Below are 17,491 nucleotides of genomic sequence, written 5' to 3'. Positions count from 1 at the left end.
GGAGGCTCATGTTCATCTTGGAGTCAATAATGACTCCAAGATCCCTTTCCGCCTCTGTGCTTTCAAGAAGGGAACTCCCCAGCTTGTATGTATGCTGTGGATTCCTTCTTCCAAGGTGCAAGTTAAGTATGCTTTGAACCTGAGTTGGGGGACTTTGGTACTGCTCTACCTCAATCTTGGATCCCAGTTGGGCTTAAAAGGGAAACATACACTTACCTACTCAGTTCCAGATATGCACAAAAAATAGACTCCAAGCAACCACTGAACTTTGAGCTCAAAAAGGGAGTAGCTCAGTGAGTTCTGATACTTCTAAGCTTCGACGGCTGTTGCATGGCAATTTTTAGATCACAACTGTGGATTTAAGTCACTAAAAGAAGACTAAGGCAAACTTCTGACCCCTTATTTTTCTGGCACATTATGTAGGCCAAAAATATTCAAAATATGCCAAATGTCATTCAGCTACATGTTATACGAGTGTCAATCTTGCAAATTATACCTTTAAGGGTTAGTTTAATATGTCCTCTGATTTCAGAGGTGGTGCTTCTTTGTCTCAGTGTGGCTACTTTTCCCTTAATCTTGTTTGACTTGCCTTTTACCACACTAGGGCCACAGGGGTTTACTTCTCCCTAAACTGAAGCGGTGGGTTTTTAAAAACCCAGGTGGCACCTGACCGCAGGCACCTGGCCCGAGTGGTCTCAGGGGGCACCGCAGCCGCAGAGGGAAGTACCGGCCCCCCACAGCCGTGGAGGGAAGCACTGGCCCCCTTGCAGCCGTGGAGGGAAGCACTGGGCCCCTGCACAGCTTAGGCAGGCAAGCAGGCTCCAGGGAGGGGAAAAAAAAATCAGGCTCACAGCTTTTTTATTTTTCCTTCAGTGGAGCCTGCCTGCATGGGCTGCCTGCACAGGCCCTGAGCTGCATGGGGCCCGGTGCTTCCCTCCGCGGCTGTAAGGTAGCAAACTAAAACACTTCAGACATGTTTTATTTTGCTGCATCCCAAAGTCATCTAACGTGCAATGTGCCACTGACAGTGTACACAGCTGCACCATTAAAGTGCATTACACAACCGACAGTGTAAACAGTCGCACCATTAAAGCAGTGGAAAAGGGCATTTAAGCCACTTTAAAGACAAATTTTGTGGCATGTACAAAGGCCCTAGGAAACTTTCTTGCTGGATGTCAACATCATGAACACACACAATAAAAGGGGGGAGGTCGGCAGGCAAGGTTGTTTGAGTGATATCTTTTAAGAGACCAACTCAGTAATTGGAAAACATGTTTTAGGCAAGCTTTTGGGCACAGTCACCTTTCTTCAGGCATAGGGAACTGCTGCTGGTCTGGGACTCCAAGGAATGAGAAAAGCTAAAAGTGTAACAGGAAGTCAGTGAAAGTGCAAATAGATAGAAATTAGAAAGACAAAAGGTAACACAGGTAATGGAGGGGGAAGCCGACAGGAGAAAAAAAGGCCAAAGGGAGGTTAGCATTTTAAATTAATTTATGCAAAACAAATACATATGTTTATTTTTTAGTTATGTTGTCTCAAAACATATGCTCACATGCTATGTAGGAAAATCCAAGTTCCTCTGAAATCAATAGGAGTTTTGCTGTTGATTTCTAAGAGGCCAGAGTTTCACACAGTGGCCTTAGATCAGGCACTTTTGAACGTTAGAGTGTGGACAAGTGTTTGGGTGAGATTAAACATTACAATTAGACCATGTTAAGAGCGCTTAAAACTTGAACGATCACACATTAAGGCTATTAACAAATGCTAAGTGCCCTCTAGTTCGTCTAGTTGGTTTAATAAAATATATCACCTCTGCCATACAGCTACAACCTATATATCTGAAACATGGCAAATATTGAATGTTAGTCAGTTTTTAAAATGAAAACATCATAATTTTACAAGAAGGAAGTAAAATTTACAACCTGGAAACCTGAAAGCTGACACCCTGCTCCTGCCTGTTGTTCAAGTTAATTTACATTCTCACAGAGCTCAGAGGCACCTTAACACGAAAGAAATTCCTGCCCAGAATAGCATTCCATATTCCTACTCTTCTGTGAAATATGAAACATCATAACCAGAAGGAAACACGATTCTACATCCTGGTTGCCACCAGACAACTTTGATGTAAAAATACTGTTCCAACATTTATCTGAGCCTAATTTGCACAAAAGGAACTATTCCAACCAGGAGATTTTACAACACATTCAGCTCTCATGTGAAATATGAATTTTCATTTCCACCTAGGAGAAATTTTACAGTCTTTGCATTCTCCTATGCCTGAGAAAGGGTGAGCATGACTGAAGGCTTTCAAATAAAGACATTTTTTTCTGCAAATAACTAGTTGGTCTAATAAAAGATATCACCTCTGCCACAAGTTCTGATTCCAGATGCCCTCTAGGCATTTTACAGTTGCACTGCTTTGGGTGAGAGCCATCTTTGAGCTGGGCTACCCAGCTTGACTAGGTTAACTTCTGGGTGTTCACCTGAGATAAAACAACCAATATGCCATCCCCCCCTAGTATCCCAGGAGGCCCTATACCCAGGTGAATTAGCTTTCATCCAGGACTCTACAGCCCTTGACTGCCAGCTAGGAACAGCTGGGCAACCAGTATTCAGGATGGGATGGGTAGAGATGGATAGAAAAGGGGTGAAAGAGGACAGGGGGCTCAGGGGAAGAAGATGCAGGACTGGAGAGAGGGGAAGAGGGAGAGGTGAGGAGGAGCAGGTGTGTGGAGAGCTGCTGGGCTGCTGCCTGTCTGCCCTACAAACTGCTCCTCCAACCTCCAAATCATCCTCTCTGCCCTCAGAGTGGTCCCCTGGCACTCCTATTGCCCTCTTGGCCCCCCAACATCCTCTCCGCCCCCAGATCACTGCCCTGCTGCCCTGATCAGCCCAAGAGCAGTAGAGACACCGGTGGAGGGAGGGGTTCCCCCTCCCTGCCTGCTCCTGGGGTCCCTGAAGCCCACACCAATCCTTTTTTGCCCAAATCCAGCCCTACTGAACCTACAAATGAAAGAGGAGCAAGAGGAAGAGGGCAAGGAGCTGCTGGAATGCTGCAAGTCCCAGTAGGGGCTGGATGTAGGTGCATGGGGGTGGTATGGGCTGTAGGGATCCTGGGAGCAGCCAGAGGGGGAAATCCCCATTCCCACCCCACTGCTACTGCTGCTCTCAGGATGACTGGGGTGGCAGGGCAGAGATCTGGAGGTGGAGGAGTGATTTGGGGTAGAGGGACCAATTGGGGAGGGGTGCATGGAGGGCAGAGGGGTGATTTGGTAGGCAATCCAAACACCCTTTACCCCCTTCATACTCAACCTATACTCTGGCTAGGGAGCTGGTGAACTGGAAAGACATGGAGTAGACTTGCAGCCCCTGGCCACATCCCTGCTCACTAGCCCTCTAGTGGCAGGTCTGAGCAGTGGACATTAGAGAGGGTATTAACCTCAAACATGTGACTGATCACTAGCATGTGTTAAATTGAACAAAGACTGACATTACTTAGAATTAGTATTTGCTAACTCAGATGGGTAATCTCACCCTTTGTACAAGCTGAAAGGATAGCATTTACACACACAGTATTTGCACTTAAAGCCCAAAAGAGCCCCCAAAGATAACCTGGGTTTGACACACATTTTATACTAAATATCATAGATGCACAGTTCAAGGTTTATACGATAATTTTAAGGAACACTGCTATCTGGATTAATTAAAAAAAATGCTAGCTTCTGACATAGCACACTCCAAATACAACACAGATTCATACATTGTAAGGGCTGGAAGAGACTTCAAAAGATCGTCAGGTCTAGTCCCCCTCCACTAGGCAGGAAAGACAACTGGGGTCAAGTGAAACCAGCGAGATGACTGTCCAGTTTCCTCTTGAAGATTTTCAGGGTAGGTGACTGCACCACCTCTGGAGGAAGCTTATTCCACAGTCTGGACACCCTGACTGTGAAGAAGTTTTTCCTAATGGTGCACCTGAAATGGTCTTGCAGGAGTTTGTGGCCATTACTCCAGGTTTTCCCCAAGGGTGCCTTGGTGAACAGTTGTTCGTTGAGCTTTTGATGTATTTCCCTGATGTAGTGCTAAGCTACTACCAAGCCCCCTCTCAGGTTTCTGAAGAGGCTCAAGTCCCTCAGCCTTTCCTCATATGGCTTGCCTTGCAAGTCTCTGATCATATGGGTGGCTCTTTTCTGAACTCTCTCAAGGTTTTCCACTTCCTTGTTGAAGTGCAGCGCCCAGAACTGGACACAGTACTCCAGCTGCGGTCTCACCAATGCTGAGTGAAGTGGAAGAATCACTTCCTTAGTTTTGCATGAGATGCATTGGTTGATCCATGCCAGAGTGTTGTTTGCCCTGCCCTGCTGGCTACAGCATCGCACTGACAGTTTCTGTTCATACTATGGTTTATTACTACCCCTAAGTCCCTTTCAATCATGGTGTTAGTCAGCTAGGCGCCACTAAGCCTGTAAGTATGTTGGGGACTGTTCGTCCCAAGATGGAGAACTTTGCACTTCTCAATGTTGAACCTTATCTAGTTCCGATCTGCCCAACTTCTTAGCCTGTCTAGGTCCACCTGTATCTGCAGCCTATCTTCAAGCATCACCACGCTCCCCCATAACTTGGTGTTATCTACACACTTGACTAGTGAAATCTTAAAGCTTTTAAAATTCCTTTAAAAATATTTCTATTCCTATGCTGTTGGTAAAGGTCAAGGGAGAAGCCAATTTATCAGACAGAACATTGAAATCCACACTGACAAAATTATGTCAGATAAACAATGTAAAAGAGAGACAGAGAGACAGAAAAGTCTTCTATGTAGTCTTATTATGTATTGTTTGTAGCAATAATTGGTACACAAATTTCAGATAGATATATGATTTTTAAGTTCAAAATAGATAAAGGTTATACTACACCATCAGTGATGAGCAAGAAGGAAGAAATCCAAAGGATATTAGTTTAAATCAATGTTGAAATTTAATTTATCTAAGTCAAGTTCTACTAATCATAGCTCCTGTTATCCATCACTGGAAGAAAAGGAGTAGAGGAAGCAGAGAGGGAGACAGCACAAAAATACATACAATAGAGGCAAATTCTCTGAACCATATACTGGCACATCTCTCTTGTACTGCAGCAAGACTGGTTTGGAAGCTAAAAATAAAATTACAGCTAAATGTATTCAACAAATGCAATCAAATATTGGAAAAGAAAATCAGTCAGAAATGCTTATCCAACCAACTGAGATTATCACATCTCTATGCTAATCTTGTGTTTCTAATTAACAGATAAAATGGAAAAATCTAAACAATAGCATGTGGTAAAAACTGAAAAGCAAGAAACAATTCTTCAAGCTCAATTTAATTAAATGGATATGCAGTGGCTTTGTACTGCTGTATTCATGCAACCACTATTCATATTTTTATTTAACAACAGCTCTTCATGCAAAAATGTTTTTTATATTTCAAGCCACTGACTTCTGCTCTATCTTTAGTTCCAGTACCAGATTAAAGAACTAGAATCTTTGGAATTTAGAAGAGAACATGGATTAAAAGATCTTCACATACTAAGATGAAGCATTAATCACTTCAAACCTACTATAGTTGAAGTACTTACATACACCTGCCTCAAGAGATACTGGAGCATAATATGAACACATGAAACAATGGAAAACATTGCTGCTACCTTGGCCCAACTGTTGAAAGTCTCAGCAAAAGTGAGACTCAAGGAGTGAGTTTAAAACAAGATGACAGGTTGACTTTGACTTTAAATGTAAGATACCAAAGGCCAAATTCCAAACCAAGGTAATACAGCTACTACTAAAAAGTAGTTTGATACATGGGAGTAGAATTAGATGATAAACAATCTTCAGTATCTTGATAAAGGCAAGTCAAATGCATGCACTCTTAAATAATGGAAAAAGAAGTAACTTAAAATGTACATTGTGACTTTGAATGGATCCTTAGCATAATAAACAGAGAAAAACAGTACTGCAGAAAAAGTACAGTATGGGAAAAGAAAATGTTCCTTTTATTTTTGGCAACCTACATAAAAGAAACAATTTCTAATGATACATTATTTAGGATATGATATTTTTTTCTTGCATGGCTAAAGTCTACATCGGGGTAGGCAACGTTTTTTGGTCGGAGTGCTGAAAACCCCCACAATGCCTACCTTGGAAGGTGCCGGAGTGCTGGCATGCCAGAAAAACAAAATGAGGGCAGGATGCCCTGCGTGTGCTCCTTGCTCCCACCCAAAGCCCCTTCCCACCAGCCCTGCTGCCCCTTGCCCCCACCCAAAGCCCCTGCCTCCCAGCCCTGCTGCCCTGTGCCCCACACCCAAAGCCCCTGCCCCCAGCCCTGCTGCCCTGTGCCTCCCAGCCCGGGCTCTGTGGCTGGCTGCAGCTGGGAGGCTCCAAACAGCTATGCCAGGCTACAGAGCCCAGACATCAGCTCTGTACTGGAGCGTGCACCCGTGTGTTGGAGCAGGCGGTGGGGGAGGGGCCTGAGGTAGAGCAGCCCCGGTCTCTCCCCAGCTCCCAGCACAGTGCAGCCTGCCCCAAGGTGCCTGTGCAGTCGCCACCAGCATGGACCTGATGCCGGATCTGTGGAGCCTGGCACAGCTGTTTTCAGCCTGCCCGCTGCTTGCTGCAGGTGCCCAGAGCCCAGGCTGGCCACAAACAGCTGTGCTGGGCTCCGGAGCCCAGTCACCAGCTTTGTGTTGGGAGCTGGGATGCTGCAAGCCCTGCTGGGAGCAGCCCGGGCTCCGTTGCCCGCAGCTGCTACCCAGAGCCGAGGCTGGCCATGGCATGCTGAGCAAAATGGCCTCACGTGCCATGCTCGGCAAGCGTGCTGGGGGCTGCTGACCCCTGGTCTACATAGTATTTTAAAATATTCTGTTCCCAAGTCAGTTTTTATCTCCAGTTAATTATTTCCCCAGTTTTTAAATAAATATTTTCTTAACATGGAAGATTAATTTTCAAACCCAGGTATTTTCTCAACTGTTTGTTATTTTTCATAATAGTAAAGCCCATTGTTTCATTTTATGTAGTTGCTCTATCATCATAGAAATCTCTTCAACATCAAGTTATCATAGGGCATGTTTACACATGCAATTAATATGCCTGAATTTTCTGCACAGAAAATTCAGGCTCATTAAAGCACTCCCTGGTGCACATCTACAAATGCGCCTGCGCTGGGAGCAAATTATGCCTCACAGGAGCAACCCAGCCCAGGGCTGCTCCTGCCCTGCTCTGCCCCATGCAGCAGTGAGGGGGAGCTCCAGGGCCAGCTCCCTCCCAGCCACAGAGAGACTGGGGCTGGCCCTGAACCCTGTGGGGCAGGGGGAGCTGTCCTGGCTCTGGGAGCCACCCCCTCCCAGCTGCAGCGAGATTACGGCTAGTCTCCTGGGGCTCAAGCCCAGTCATGCTCTTCGCACAGCTGGAAGGGTGTGGCCCTTGGAGCCAGGACAGCTCCCCCTGCCCTCTGGAGCTTGAGGCTTAGTCAGGCAGCAGTTGTGGCAATTTGGCAATTTGCTCCTGTTCAGCATCTATGTGTACTACTGTGCATTAGTGAATGCACTATTTTTCTGGTACCCATAAGTATTGGTACTAGCAAACGGTGCATTCAATTAATTTAATGTGTAGTAATTGCAATGCACATACAGACGGTAATGCTTTACTGTGTGTTAATTAGTCTAATGAGCAGTAAAGTGTCTCATTTCATGTAGATGCACCCATAGAATAGTGGAAGACACTTCAGGAAGTCATTAAGCACAACTCCCTTCTCATTTAGCTATTCAAAAATTAAGCCTATCTTATTTCCCCATTTCATAAGAATGTGGACATCCACAATCCTTGCACAACCCATATAAAAGCATTACTGCATCCCCTGTGTTCCAGAGAATCATAAGAATGGGAGCCCTGGGAGTCACTGTCTACATGTCTAGAGAGCTGACAGCTGGCAAGGATAAATGCATATATTTATACATATATGCGCATGTTCATTCACTGTTATGATGTACCCTCACAAATAGTGTTGCAAATCATTCCACTGTAACTGCAGCTCAACTAGGGATTGCTCTACAGCTTCCAATACAACAACATACTACTAAACCACCCTATATCTGAATGACATTTAGTCACTTAATCTTTGGTACAAAATTCTGAGTAGCTGACTTTCAATCAGAGTAAGCCATAATCAGCTACTTTAACATGGAGAAAAACAGGAGGTACACAATGCTTATAAACCTACATTAAAACCATTAAACATAGCTATTTTAGGACTCATTCGCAACTAATTACCTGTCAACTTACAGACTTTATAAATGTATATTATATGCTACCATTTAATTATCAAAATCTCAAAGAACACAGAAGGTATAGCACAAAGCAGTCCAACTGGCAACCAGTCCCTGAGGAGGCTCCTTGGCTCCTGGTCTGGGTGTTGCTCCCCCTGAACCCGCATTGCTTTTTTGCTGCTGCTGCCACCACTGAAGTCTCAGGACAGGGTAGCCCGGAAGGCCAAGGGAGCTCAGGGGACCTGGGAAGCTCAGCATGGTACAATGAGACAAGACTCACTGCATGGTGCAGTAAAGAACGGAGAAGCCCATGTGGGATTGAGATGTGCAGGGCATAGCACCACTGGTGCAGTGTCGTGGGGCACCTGCTACATGGCATGGGGCCCAGGAGGCCTGCAGCTCCTGGCCACTCAGAAATAAGACAGCTCTGGCATAAACTACAATGATAACTAAAATAGAGATTTTGATATACTAACCTACATGTTTAATAACACTATGTATTATTGCTGAATATCTAATTTAGGTCCTTGATTAAATTTTAAAACTAGTTATTTTCTTCAACAAGACACTATTTTCGTTTATTAAACATTGTCTTTGTCACAGTCAATCATCATTACAGGAATTCTTAAGGTTAAAAAGGGATCAATAAAAAATAGGAAGTGCATGCATTAACCCTCTTAAGTATACCACCTGCTGTATTTGGTTATAAACAGGACAGATTCCTACATTTCACAAACTACCCTAATTATTGTCTAAATTTCCTTTATTTTGAACTTGTGGATATTATAAAGCTCCACTAATGCTAACAAATCATTGTTTCCATAGTTACTCAAGCGGAAAAAGCAAAGAGAAACTATAAATAGTGCAAGGTCTGACGAGTCTATGGCATCAACCAAATGTGAGTTATGCAATACGTTAAAGTGTTGAAAAGAACTACTTAACTCATTTTCAACTTTGCCATCCTTGATTAATATACTCTTCTCTCAAGCACAGCAATTAGAATCTTTGTACCATCTCGAACAATTGGGCATTTTTTCTATACATAATGTATATCTTATACCAAAATATACATTTTATACCTTTCAAAAAACTCACTAAAGTATAGGATGGAAAAAACAAAACAATAACCCTCCCCTCGTTCCACAAGAACAACAAAAACCCAAGACAAACTTACTATATGTTGCAAATCTTCATATTAAGACCAACCAAAATCAACCATAAAACCATTTGGCTGAAATTTTTAGAAGATAACTGAGCCTACAGGCTTTAGAACTTTATTGAGGCGAAATTACTGCAAAAATACTATTTCCAATTTACATTATGATTGTTATAAAAGTCCAGAGTCTCCTCTACAGATACAGAAGGGCAACCCTCAAGTGTTCAGTAAACACAGCAATACCTCCAATTAAGCTGAAGAACTGAGGAATTTTTCTTCCATAGTTTGAAGAAAAGCACTGAGTAGTTCTCCAAAAGGAAACCATGCTTATATCTGCAGCTGTCATATTTTTATGTAATGAAAACTTCCCATGCTCTTTTGTTCCCAGTAATTACAATGACAAGACTAAACAAAATGCTACAGATCCCAATATATCAAATATACTCCAAATATTAAATTATTTCTATTTGCTTTTAGTGTCCCTTCATCTCCATACCTCCTCTTCCAGAAATTGCTGAAAAGCTGAACAGGCATTTTTGATCTACCTTTCAGTCTAGTTAGGGACCAAATCAAATGTCAAAAAATTATAAGGACATTTGAAAGCATGTTATGTTTGTATTTCTCCCCTCATTTATTTTGTGGTAATATTTTCTCCCATTCTAACATTGCAGAAAGAATCTACCATTCTACCATTACAGAACTGTAATTCTGGGTTTTGAATCCTATTTTCATATTATTTGTGATACTTTGCTAGAATTTTCAAAACTGCACATTTTACATTCTTCATTTAGCATGTAATCCTTTTTGGTTTCTGTTTATTTTATAACACAAAACTGTTTTGTTAGTTTGTAAACCAGCCTTATTGATAATGTTTTGGGTACAGAATCTGAGAGCTCATTTATTTGTACTTTTCTGAGATGAATGCGTAGCAAAGCTCAAAACAACATAAACCATGTCTACAAAAAATATGAAGAATGCCTTACATTCAAAAGCTTGTCTAACTCCAGTCCAACTATGCAGCTGGTGTAATAAAAGCAAGAACCCTCAGCCTAGGCTTGGGGAGGTTGGGGAAGGTTAGATCATGTGAAAAATGGCCACCCAAACTAAATTAGATCACCCGGGTGAAGATCTTACACTTAGATCCCTACTTAGGTTGATCTAAGTGTGAACTGTACAAAAATTCAGGAAGTTTAAATTGGTCTAAAAATGGCCAACCTGATCCAAACTCAACATTGGAGTAAGTCTAACTTAGATTGGATCCTGTGAGACTGATTTAATCTGTACATTTCCTAGTGTAGCCCCAGGACTGGAAAAGCCCAATTGCTGGCCCCAGCCCTGGGTTCTTCCTACCCTACCACCACAGACTGGCTGTTTTTAGCCCCCTTGGCCCTTGGCCCTGCTCCTACACAGACAACCCCCACAACCAATGGACCACCCACCTTCTCCCCGGAGCCGATCAAACCCCGCCATCCTGCAAGCTGCTCCCAGAGCTGGTTTTACCAGCATTTGCCAATGCTGGGAACTGATAGAACTTGGGGGAAGGAAGAGGTGGGCAGCTCAAGGGGGTTAATTCACTAGGGGGTGCTTGTTCATCTGGGGGTGGTAGGGATCAGGAGGCTACAATAGCTCCTGGCCCTGGAGGGGGGCAGGGAAGAGAGAGCCCCCCCACCAACCAAACTCCCCTGCAGAGCCACCAGCTTCCCCCCACCCCAACTTACTTCCATCAGGCTCTCAGGGCAAATGAATACTGATAAAACCATCCCTGGGAGCAGTTTGTGGAATTGCGGGAAATTTAGCAGCACTGGGGAGGCTGGAGGGGTCCAGGGTTGGGAGGGGCCTTTGGCAGAATCGTAGAGCCTCTCTGACTGCCAATCCCCCTATCCCCGCCAACCTCTCTGCAGACCCTGCCACCCCCTGGATCACTCCCCCAATTTCCTGAAGACCTGCTTGCTCCCCTGATTTCCCAACCTCCTCACAGACCCTGTCAACACTCTGATCCTCCCCATGTACCCTGCTTGCTCCCTGATCCTCTCTAAGTTCCCTGTGGATTCTGCTTGGCCACCTAATCTCCCCACCCTGACATGGACTCCAACTGCCCCCTTAGAATTCTCTGCCAATTCCCCCATCCTGACTTACCTTAGATTGGGTGGCCATGTTTAACACAATCTAACATCCCCCTAACCTCCCTGAATGTTTTCCCCTAACCTCACCAACTATTGTAATGTTTTCTAAATTCTATTCAGAACTTGTAGAACCCTCCCTGGACCAGATAAATATAAATCCTTTACTTGATCTATCTGATACACAAGAAATTCATGCCTGGCTAAGTACATGAAATATTCCCAATCTACTTAAGTGGAGTTACAATAGGTATGAAATTAGTTGATGGCCCAGAACATAGGTACAAAATTTTTATATTACAGTTAAGAGCCTGGTCATATTTGTAAATGACACTTTCCCCATAAAGGAATCAACATCATGCTTTTGATGCTTTGCCCCCTAGAAGTGAGTCATATGTGCCATGGTAGAAAGTTAAACATTTAGGATGAAAAAGTGGGTGCAGATCTTTTATTGCCTTACAGATACTGATTACAGGAAGCTCTAGAGGGTTGGAAAAAAAGCAAGTGTATTGCTATAAAGTGAAAGGCTGCCTATCTGAAATACTGTGGGGAAAGTTGTCAACAGTAAATAGTTGATATACTAAAGTACAGGATTCCTGATTCTATCCTATTATCATGTTTTTACATATCAGTGAGTTTCCCCTAAGACAGAAAATGCAAACATACTAGAAATTCTTTTTAGGTTATGCATGTATATTAATTTAAGAGATTAATCTAAGTGGCTAGTTAGTTTCTTTAATTGTGACATGAACTCTTGTCACCATTTAAACCAAGTTCATTATTTAAAACATTTTTCAGAGAGCAATTCTTATTGGCAATGAAATAGGCAAACTGAAAGCAGTAGTTACCGTTACTCAACTGAATAACAAAAAAGCCTGAAACTAAAGTTAGTAATTATTGCCTTCACAACACAGAATTACTGTTATTAAAAAACGTAGCTTCTCTTCTAGTTTCCCATAAGCACTTCAATATATTTAATGTTTTAGCTAGGCCTTCAAGTAGGCAGAATAGCAGCACAGAAAATAAATATTTTCCTTACCTGTGTATACAGTTATTAGATTCGAGATATGCCATACCAGAAGCAGCATCTAACGAAAATTTCACTAACTGTTTGATTTTTAGCTCATCTTTCTTCTTTCTTAAAAAGGAAAGGAAATCACCTCCTAGAAAAATAGACAGATGGACAATAAGACATGACAGCAATGATACCCACATCTCTCTCATTAGGAATGCTTCACTGAACAAAAAGTATTACACTATCAGCTATACTTTTCAACTAATTTGTCTAAGGCTAGGATAAAAAAAAATAGAATACATTCCCATCAGTGTGAGGTCTCCTTTAGCTACCCTAAATACTGATCGAAGTGTCCCTAAGTGAAAACTGCACAAAGCATGACAAGATTTAATCAAGACCATATTTTTATTACACGGTACATCAGATTTTCCTCTGTTTGTATTCAATATATACTTGAACAACAGTGAATTATGGACTAAAACAGCTTATTTGAACAGGATGAGATAAGAAGAAGCTTTAAGTTCTTCATGTTAGCTGCAATGGTTTATTGAAAACTGTAAATATGCAAAAGGTGATTTGAAGATTTAAGATCCTTAAGAAATTATTCTTACTGGTGATTTAGAATGAAGTAACCAAGAGGAAATCCAAGTCCTAACAGACTTCTATAGGCTGCATTAGAACTTGAATTAAAGATCCCTTTCTAGAGGGAGACTCACTGAGACAGACAACGTCAGCAATTATAATACTGTATTTACTCAAATATAAGAGGACCCTGAATACAAGACCCCCCCCAATAATTATATTCTATACATGAAAAATGTATACTTTTGTTATAATTTTCCAGGTATAGAAGCTAATTATTGGAGGTTTGCCTTCAATTTGCCCTCCTCCCACTGCTACAGCAGGGAAAATAAATTGGGAGGGAGGGGGTCAGGTAGCCCCCCTGTCCTTCACTTGTTCCCCCTGCAGCCCTTTCCCCTGTTCCTTGCTGCCAGAACCTGCTTTCTCTGAGCATATGGAAGTGAAGGGCAAATTTGAAAACAATGACCTTGAAATACATATGCCTGTTGTAATTTGCATAAAATTACTACAGGTACACACAGACTTGGTTCATCCAGAATTGATGCAATTTGCCTTTTTTGACACTGCTGCCAGTTTTAGAACAGGTATTCCTTAAGCAGTACTTTTGTCCCTACTTTTATATAATACAGACTAGGGTTGTGTGAAATGGCTGTGTTTCGATTTGATTTCAGATTCAGCCGTTCTGAAGGACAGCGATTCATTTTTGTGTTTTCGATCACTGTCCTGTTTCATTTCGGACGAATCTGTTTTGGAGATTTGGCTCCACCGTATCTCCTATGAATCTGTTTCAAATGGACTGCAAGGCAAGCTTCGCACACGGCTACCCAGCCGGGTGGGGCTTGGGGTCCCAGCAGGGAGCAGGACAGAGCCATGGGTGGCTCATCCGGGGGACGGCTGCTGCCCTCCACAGGTGAGGAGACCCCTGCGCAGATCTCTAATCCCTGTCACATTGGGTCACAGGCCAGAAAAGCAGCGCAGAGTGGCGAGCAAACCTGCTGGTCTCTGCTGCATGACTTAGCTCCACAGGGAGCAGAGATCCACACCACGGGTCTCCTTGCTGCCACTGCCTGCCCTGTGCTGTCTTCGATCTCTGCTCCCTAAGGAGCCAGGTCATGCGGCAGAGACCAGCATTACCCTGCCACATGATCTGGCTCCGCACAGATCCACGCCAGGATATCCTCACTGCCACTGCCCTGGATCTCTGCTCCCTGTGGAGCCAGGTCACGTAGCAGGGACCAGCACTGCCCTGCCACATGCTTTGACTCCACAGGAAGCAGAGATCTGCACTGGCGACGGGGGGGGAGTGTCTCCTTACTGCTGCTGCCCACCCCATACAGCCCCACGTTGCAAGGGGCACCGTGGGGTGGGAAGCAGCAGCAAGGAGATCCCCGGCATGGATCTCTGCTCCCTGTGGAGTCAAGTCACATGGCAGGGCAGCAGCATACAGCTGCAAGCCCGGCTCTCGAACTCCAACATTTTTCAAAACACTTCCAAAATGTTTCAGGTGCTTCGTTTCATTTCTGAGTACGTGTGTATACTCTTCACACTCCTGCAAAGGGTCCGTGTGCTATTTAGCTCCCCGACAGTGTTCTTGTCATGAGTCTTGGGATGCTGCAAAAACGTATATGCAGATGAAGTGCAGGACAACCGAGTGTGCTCCAATTCATGGAGAGCAAGGCCACACTAACCATATGAAACAGGCTGAGAGATGGGGTGACAGAGCAACTCTGGGTGAACTGCTCGGGGCCCTGCGAGATGATGTTTGCCAGATATTTAAGGCTAGTGAAGAATCAGGAATCACTGGAAATGGGAAAGGCAGGCACAGGTCAGATATGGGAGTGAAGAGGAACTCAAAACGTATTCAATGTAGTGGGTCACCATTACTCAAAAAAAAATCAGTGCTGAGGGGGACCAAGTACAATGGGCACTACCATATATCTTACTCAGATAGTCTGCACTAACCTATCCTTGTGGTAGGTTCCCATCAATATGTTTCCCCAATATAGGCCTGGCAGGGGAAATACCATGACCACCAAGGTGGTTTTCCTAATGGCAGGGGAAAACCCCAAATGTGGCAGAGGGTAGTACCCTGACTGAGGTAATGCATAGTTAGCCTCCCACTTTCACTTCCAGTGGGAAGATCTCAGTTACATGCTGACTTTATGGAAATGGGAGACTCCTCCCTAGCTTGCTCCTGAGAGCATACAGCTGAGGGCGAGCAAAACTCCGGGGCATCTGCATCCTAAGCCTTTGGGTTTGGGCCTGCATGTAGGATGCCAGCCAAAGGATTTGGAAGTATTTTAAGCCCCAGGTGGGGGTGGAGAATGTTTGCCCATAGCAGGGCCACGTACGGTTCTTGAAGGACTCACACAGATTTGGAATCGATTTGGCTGATCTGACTTGGGACACAACATTTTTTCCTAAAAAGGTTCCCATCAATATGTTAATCCATTATGGCCATGGGTTTTATAGTCACACTTAAGTTGGCTGCATTTAATCAGCTTCTTAGTTGGTTTTCATTGCTGAGCACATGCTGCTTTTGGCATCAGTTTAATGATGGATAATGTATTTAGTGAGGTTTTTGTGGATGCAAATGTAAGATGAGGAGCTTTTTTTTTCCATGCTGACTTGGAGGAAAAACCTTATATTTGGGTAAATACAGTATGTTTTTTCATAAGATTTATATGCTGTTGTGTGAAGAACCTTCCAGCTTTTGTTTGCTTTTATTCAGAATGTAACTGATTCAAGTGATCCTTTCTCTTAAGTAAAACATAATCTCTCTTAGCAAAGGAAAGAGACATTAGCATATGCTAAATGTTTCAGCTGGGATTTTCTTAGCAGGATATATCCATTTATTTCACATTATAAGAGGTAAAGAGGTTATCAGAGAAAGGCCTTATTAACTGCATACTCTCTCGCCTACTAGCTTGAAGTCCTCAAATAGTAAGATAGAGTGTTTGTGAGAGGGATTAGGGACTTAATTGCAAACTGCTACACTTTTCTCTCACTTTGCCAAGGATCTGGGCTTCTTTTGACACAAAGATGCTGGAGGTGAAGGCTTAATGGGTTGTTCCTAAATGAAAACTCCCAGAAGGTAAATACCTGCTTAACCTCCAATAAAGGTCTGATGTCCTGTCCCCACCCCCCACGCTTTTCTTGTTTGCCCTTAGCATTGTAACAGCTCAGGCACTTCAGAAACAAATATACTGACCTAGTGCTTTAAATTCTGACTGACTTTTGCATATCAGGTAAACATGTTGGGATCAGGTAAATAATTTCATTTATGTGCCCTTTATCAGTGACAAGCCCCAGATGAATAATTTTTTATTTTATTTTATTTGTTTACAGTAAGATACCCAATAAACACATAGATATATACACTTCTGAGGGGGGAGGGGAGGGTGTTCTTGTGTATACATATGTACAAATGTAATACTGACATTTTTTACATGATACATAAATATATATTTTACATAGATTACATACCAATCTACATATATGTTGTATGTTTGTGTGTGCGTGTTTATAGTACATAGTAGAGATGCATATATTTCCATAAAGGTTACAGGGAGGAAAGTTCTTTTGCAGTGTTCAGTAACTGATTTCTCCTCTCAGGCTAGTCCAGTGATTCTCAACCAAGGTGCCATGGCACCCTGGGGTGCCTTGAGATCCTTTCAAGGGTGCTGCAAGTGCCATACAATATTAGCGCCCTAAGATGTTCAATACAATTCACAAGATAAACCCAGAGACTTACTCTAGGATTCCAAAGTGTTAAAAGCATCTTACAATCTTAACGAAGATAACCAGAGTTAAAGTTCAAAACATAAAAATGATTCAAGAATTTATTTTATATAGGCAAAATGGAACAAGCCTAGAAAAAAAAACTTTTGGCTCAACATTAGCAAAATTCTGACAATAAACTCCAAGGTGATATGAAATAGTCTCCCAAGTAAAATGGTTCAAGCCTCCTTTTTTGGGTACATTGGAAGACAATAATCTTCTACATGAAAAATAGAGAACAATCCTGCTTTGGCACAAAGCAAAATGGTCAGTGACCCTGGCAAATGCTAAAGCAATGCTGCAACTGGAATCAAAGGAATTTTATGCCCTGTCCCAAACCTCACACCTTCTGTCATGCCAGATGTGCATAGCAGGAGGTATTATGTTTTGGATGGGGCATAAAATTTCCCTATCATGCCACTGTAGAGCTTCCCCCAGTCTGGGGGAATCAAGCAAGGGATGGATCAGGCAAGGGGTAGCTCTGTTCCAGACCACAGGCTGCCCCCAGTCCTGAGCTAACCATTCCTCAATACAGTCCATCTTTCCCAT

The 17,491-nt window shown here is 43.1% G+C and overlaps 1 protein-coding gene across 2 annotated transcripts in view; it reads right to left on the bottom strand.

The window, feature by feature from the left end:
- FER (FER tyrosine kinase) overlaps window positions 1-17,491 on the bottom strand; it is a 340,335-nt gene that overhangs the window by 72,112 nt on the left and 250,732 nt on the right. For both annotated transcript variants that reach the window (XM_025203513.1, XM_025203514.1), the window contains one exon: window positions 12,605-12,728. In XM_025203513.1, the coding sequence (XP_025059298.1) occupies window positions 12,605-12,728 (124 nt within the window). The remainder of the gene's footprint in view (window positions 1-12,604; window positions 12,729-17,491) is intronic.

The sequence above is a fragment of the Alligator sinensis genome, unplaced genomic scaffold (assembly GCF_000455745.1).
Source record: "Alligator sinensis unplaced genomic scaffold, ASM45574v1 scaffold30_1, whole genome shotgun sequence".
NCBI lineage: Eukaryota > Metazoa > Chordata > Crocodylia > Alligatoridae > Alligator > Alligator sinensis.
This window is presented reverse-complemented; position numbering and strand designations above follow the sequence as displayed.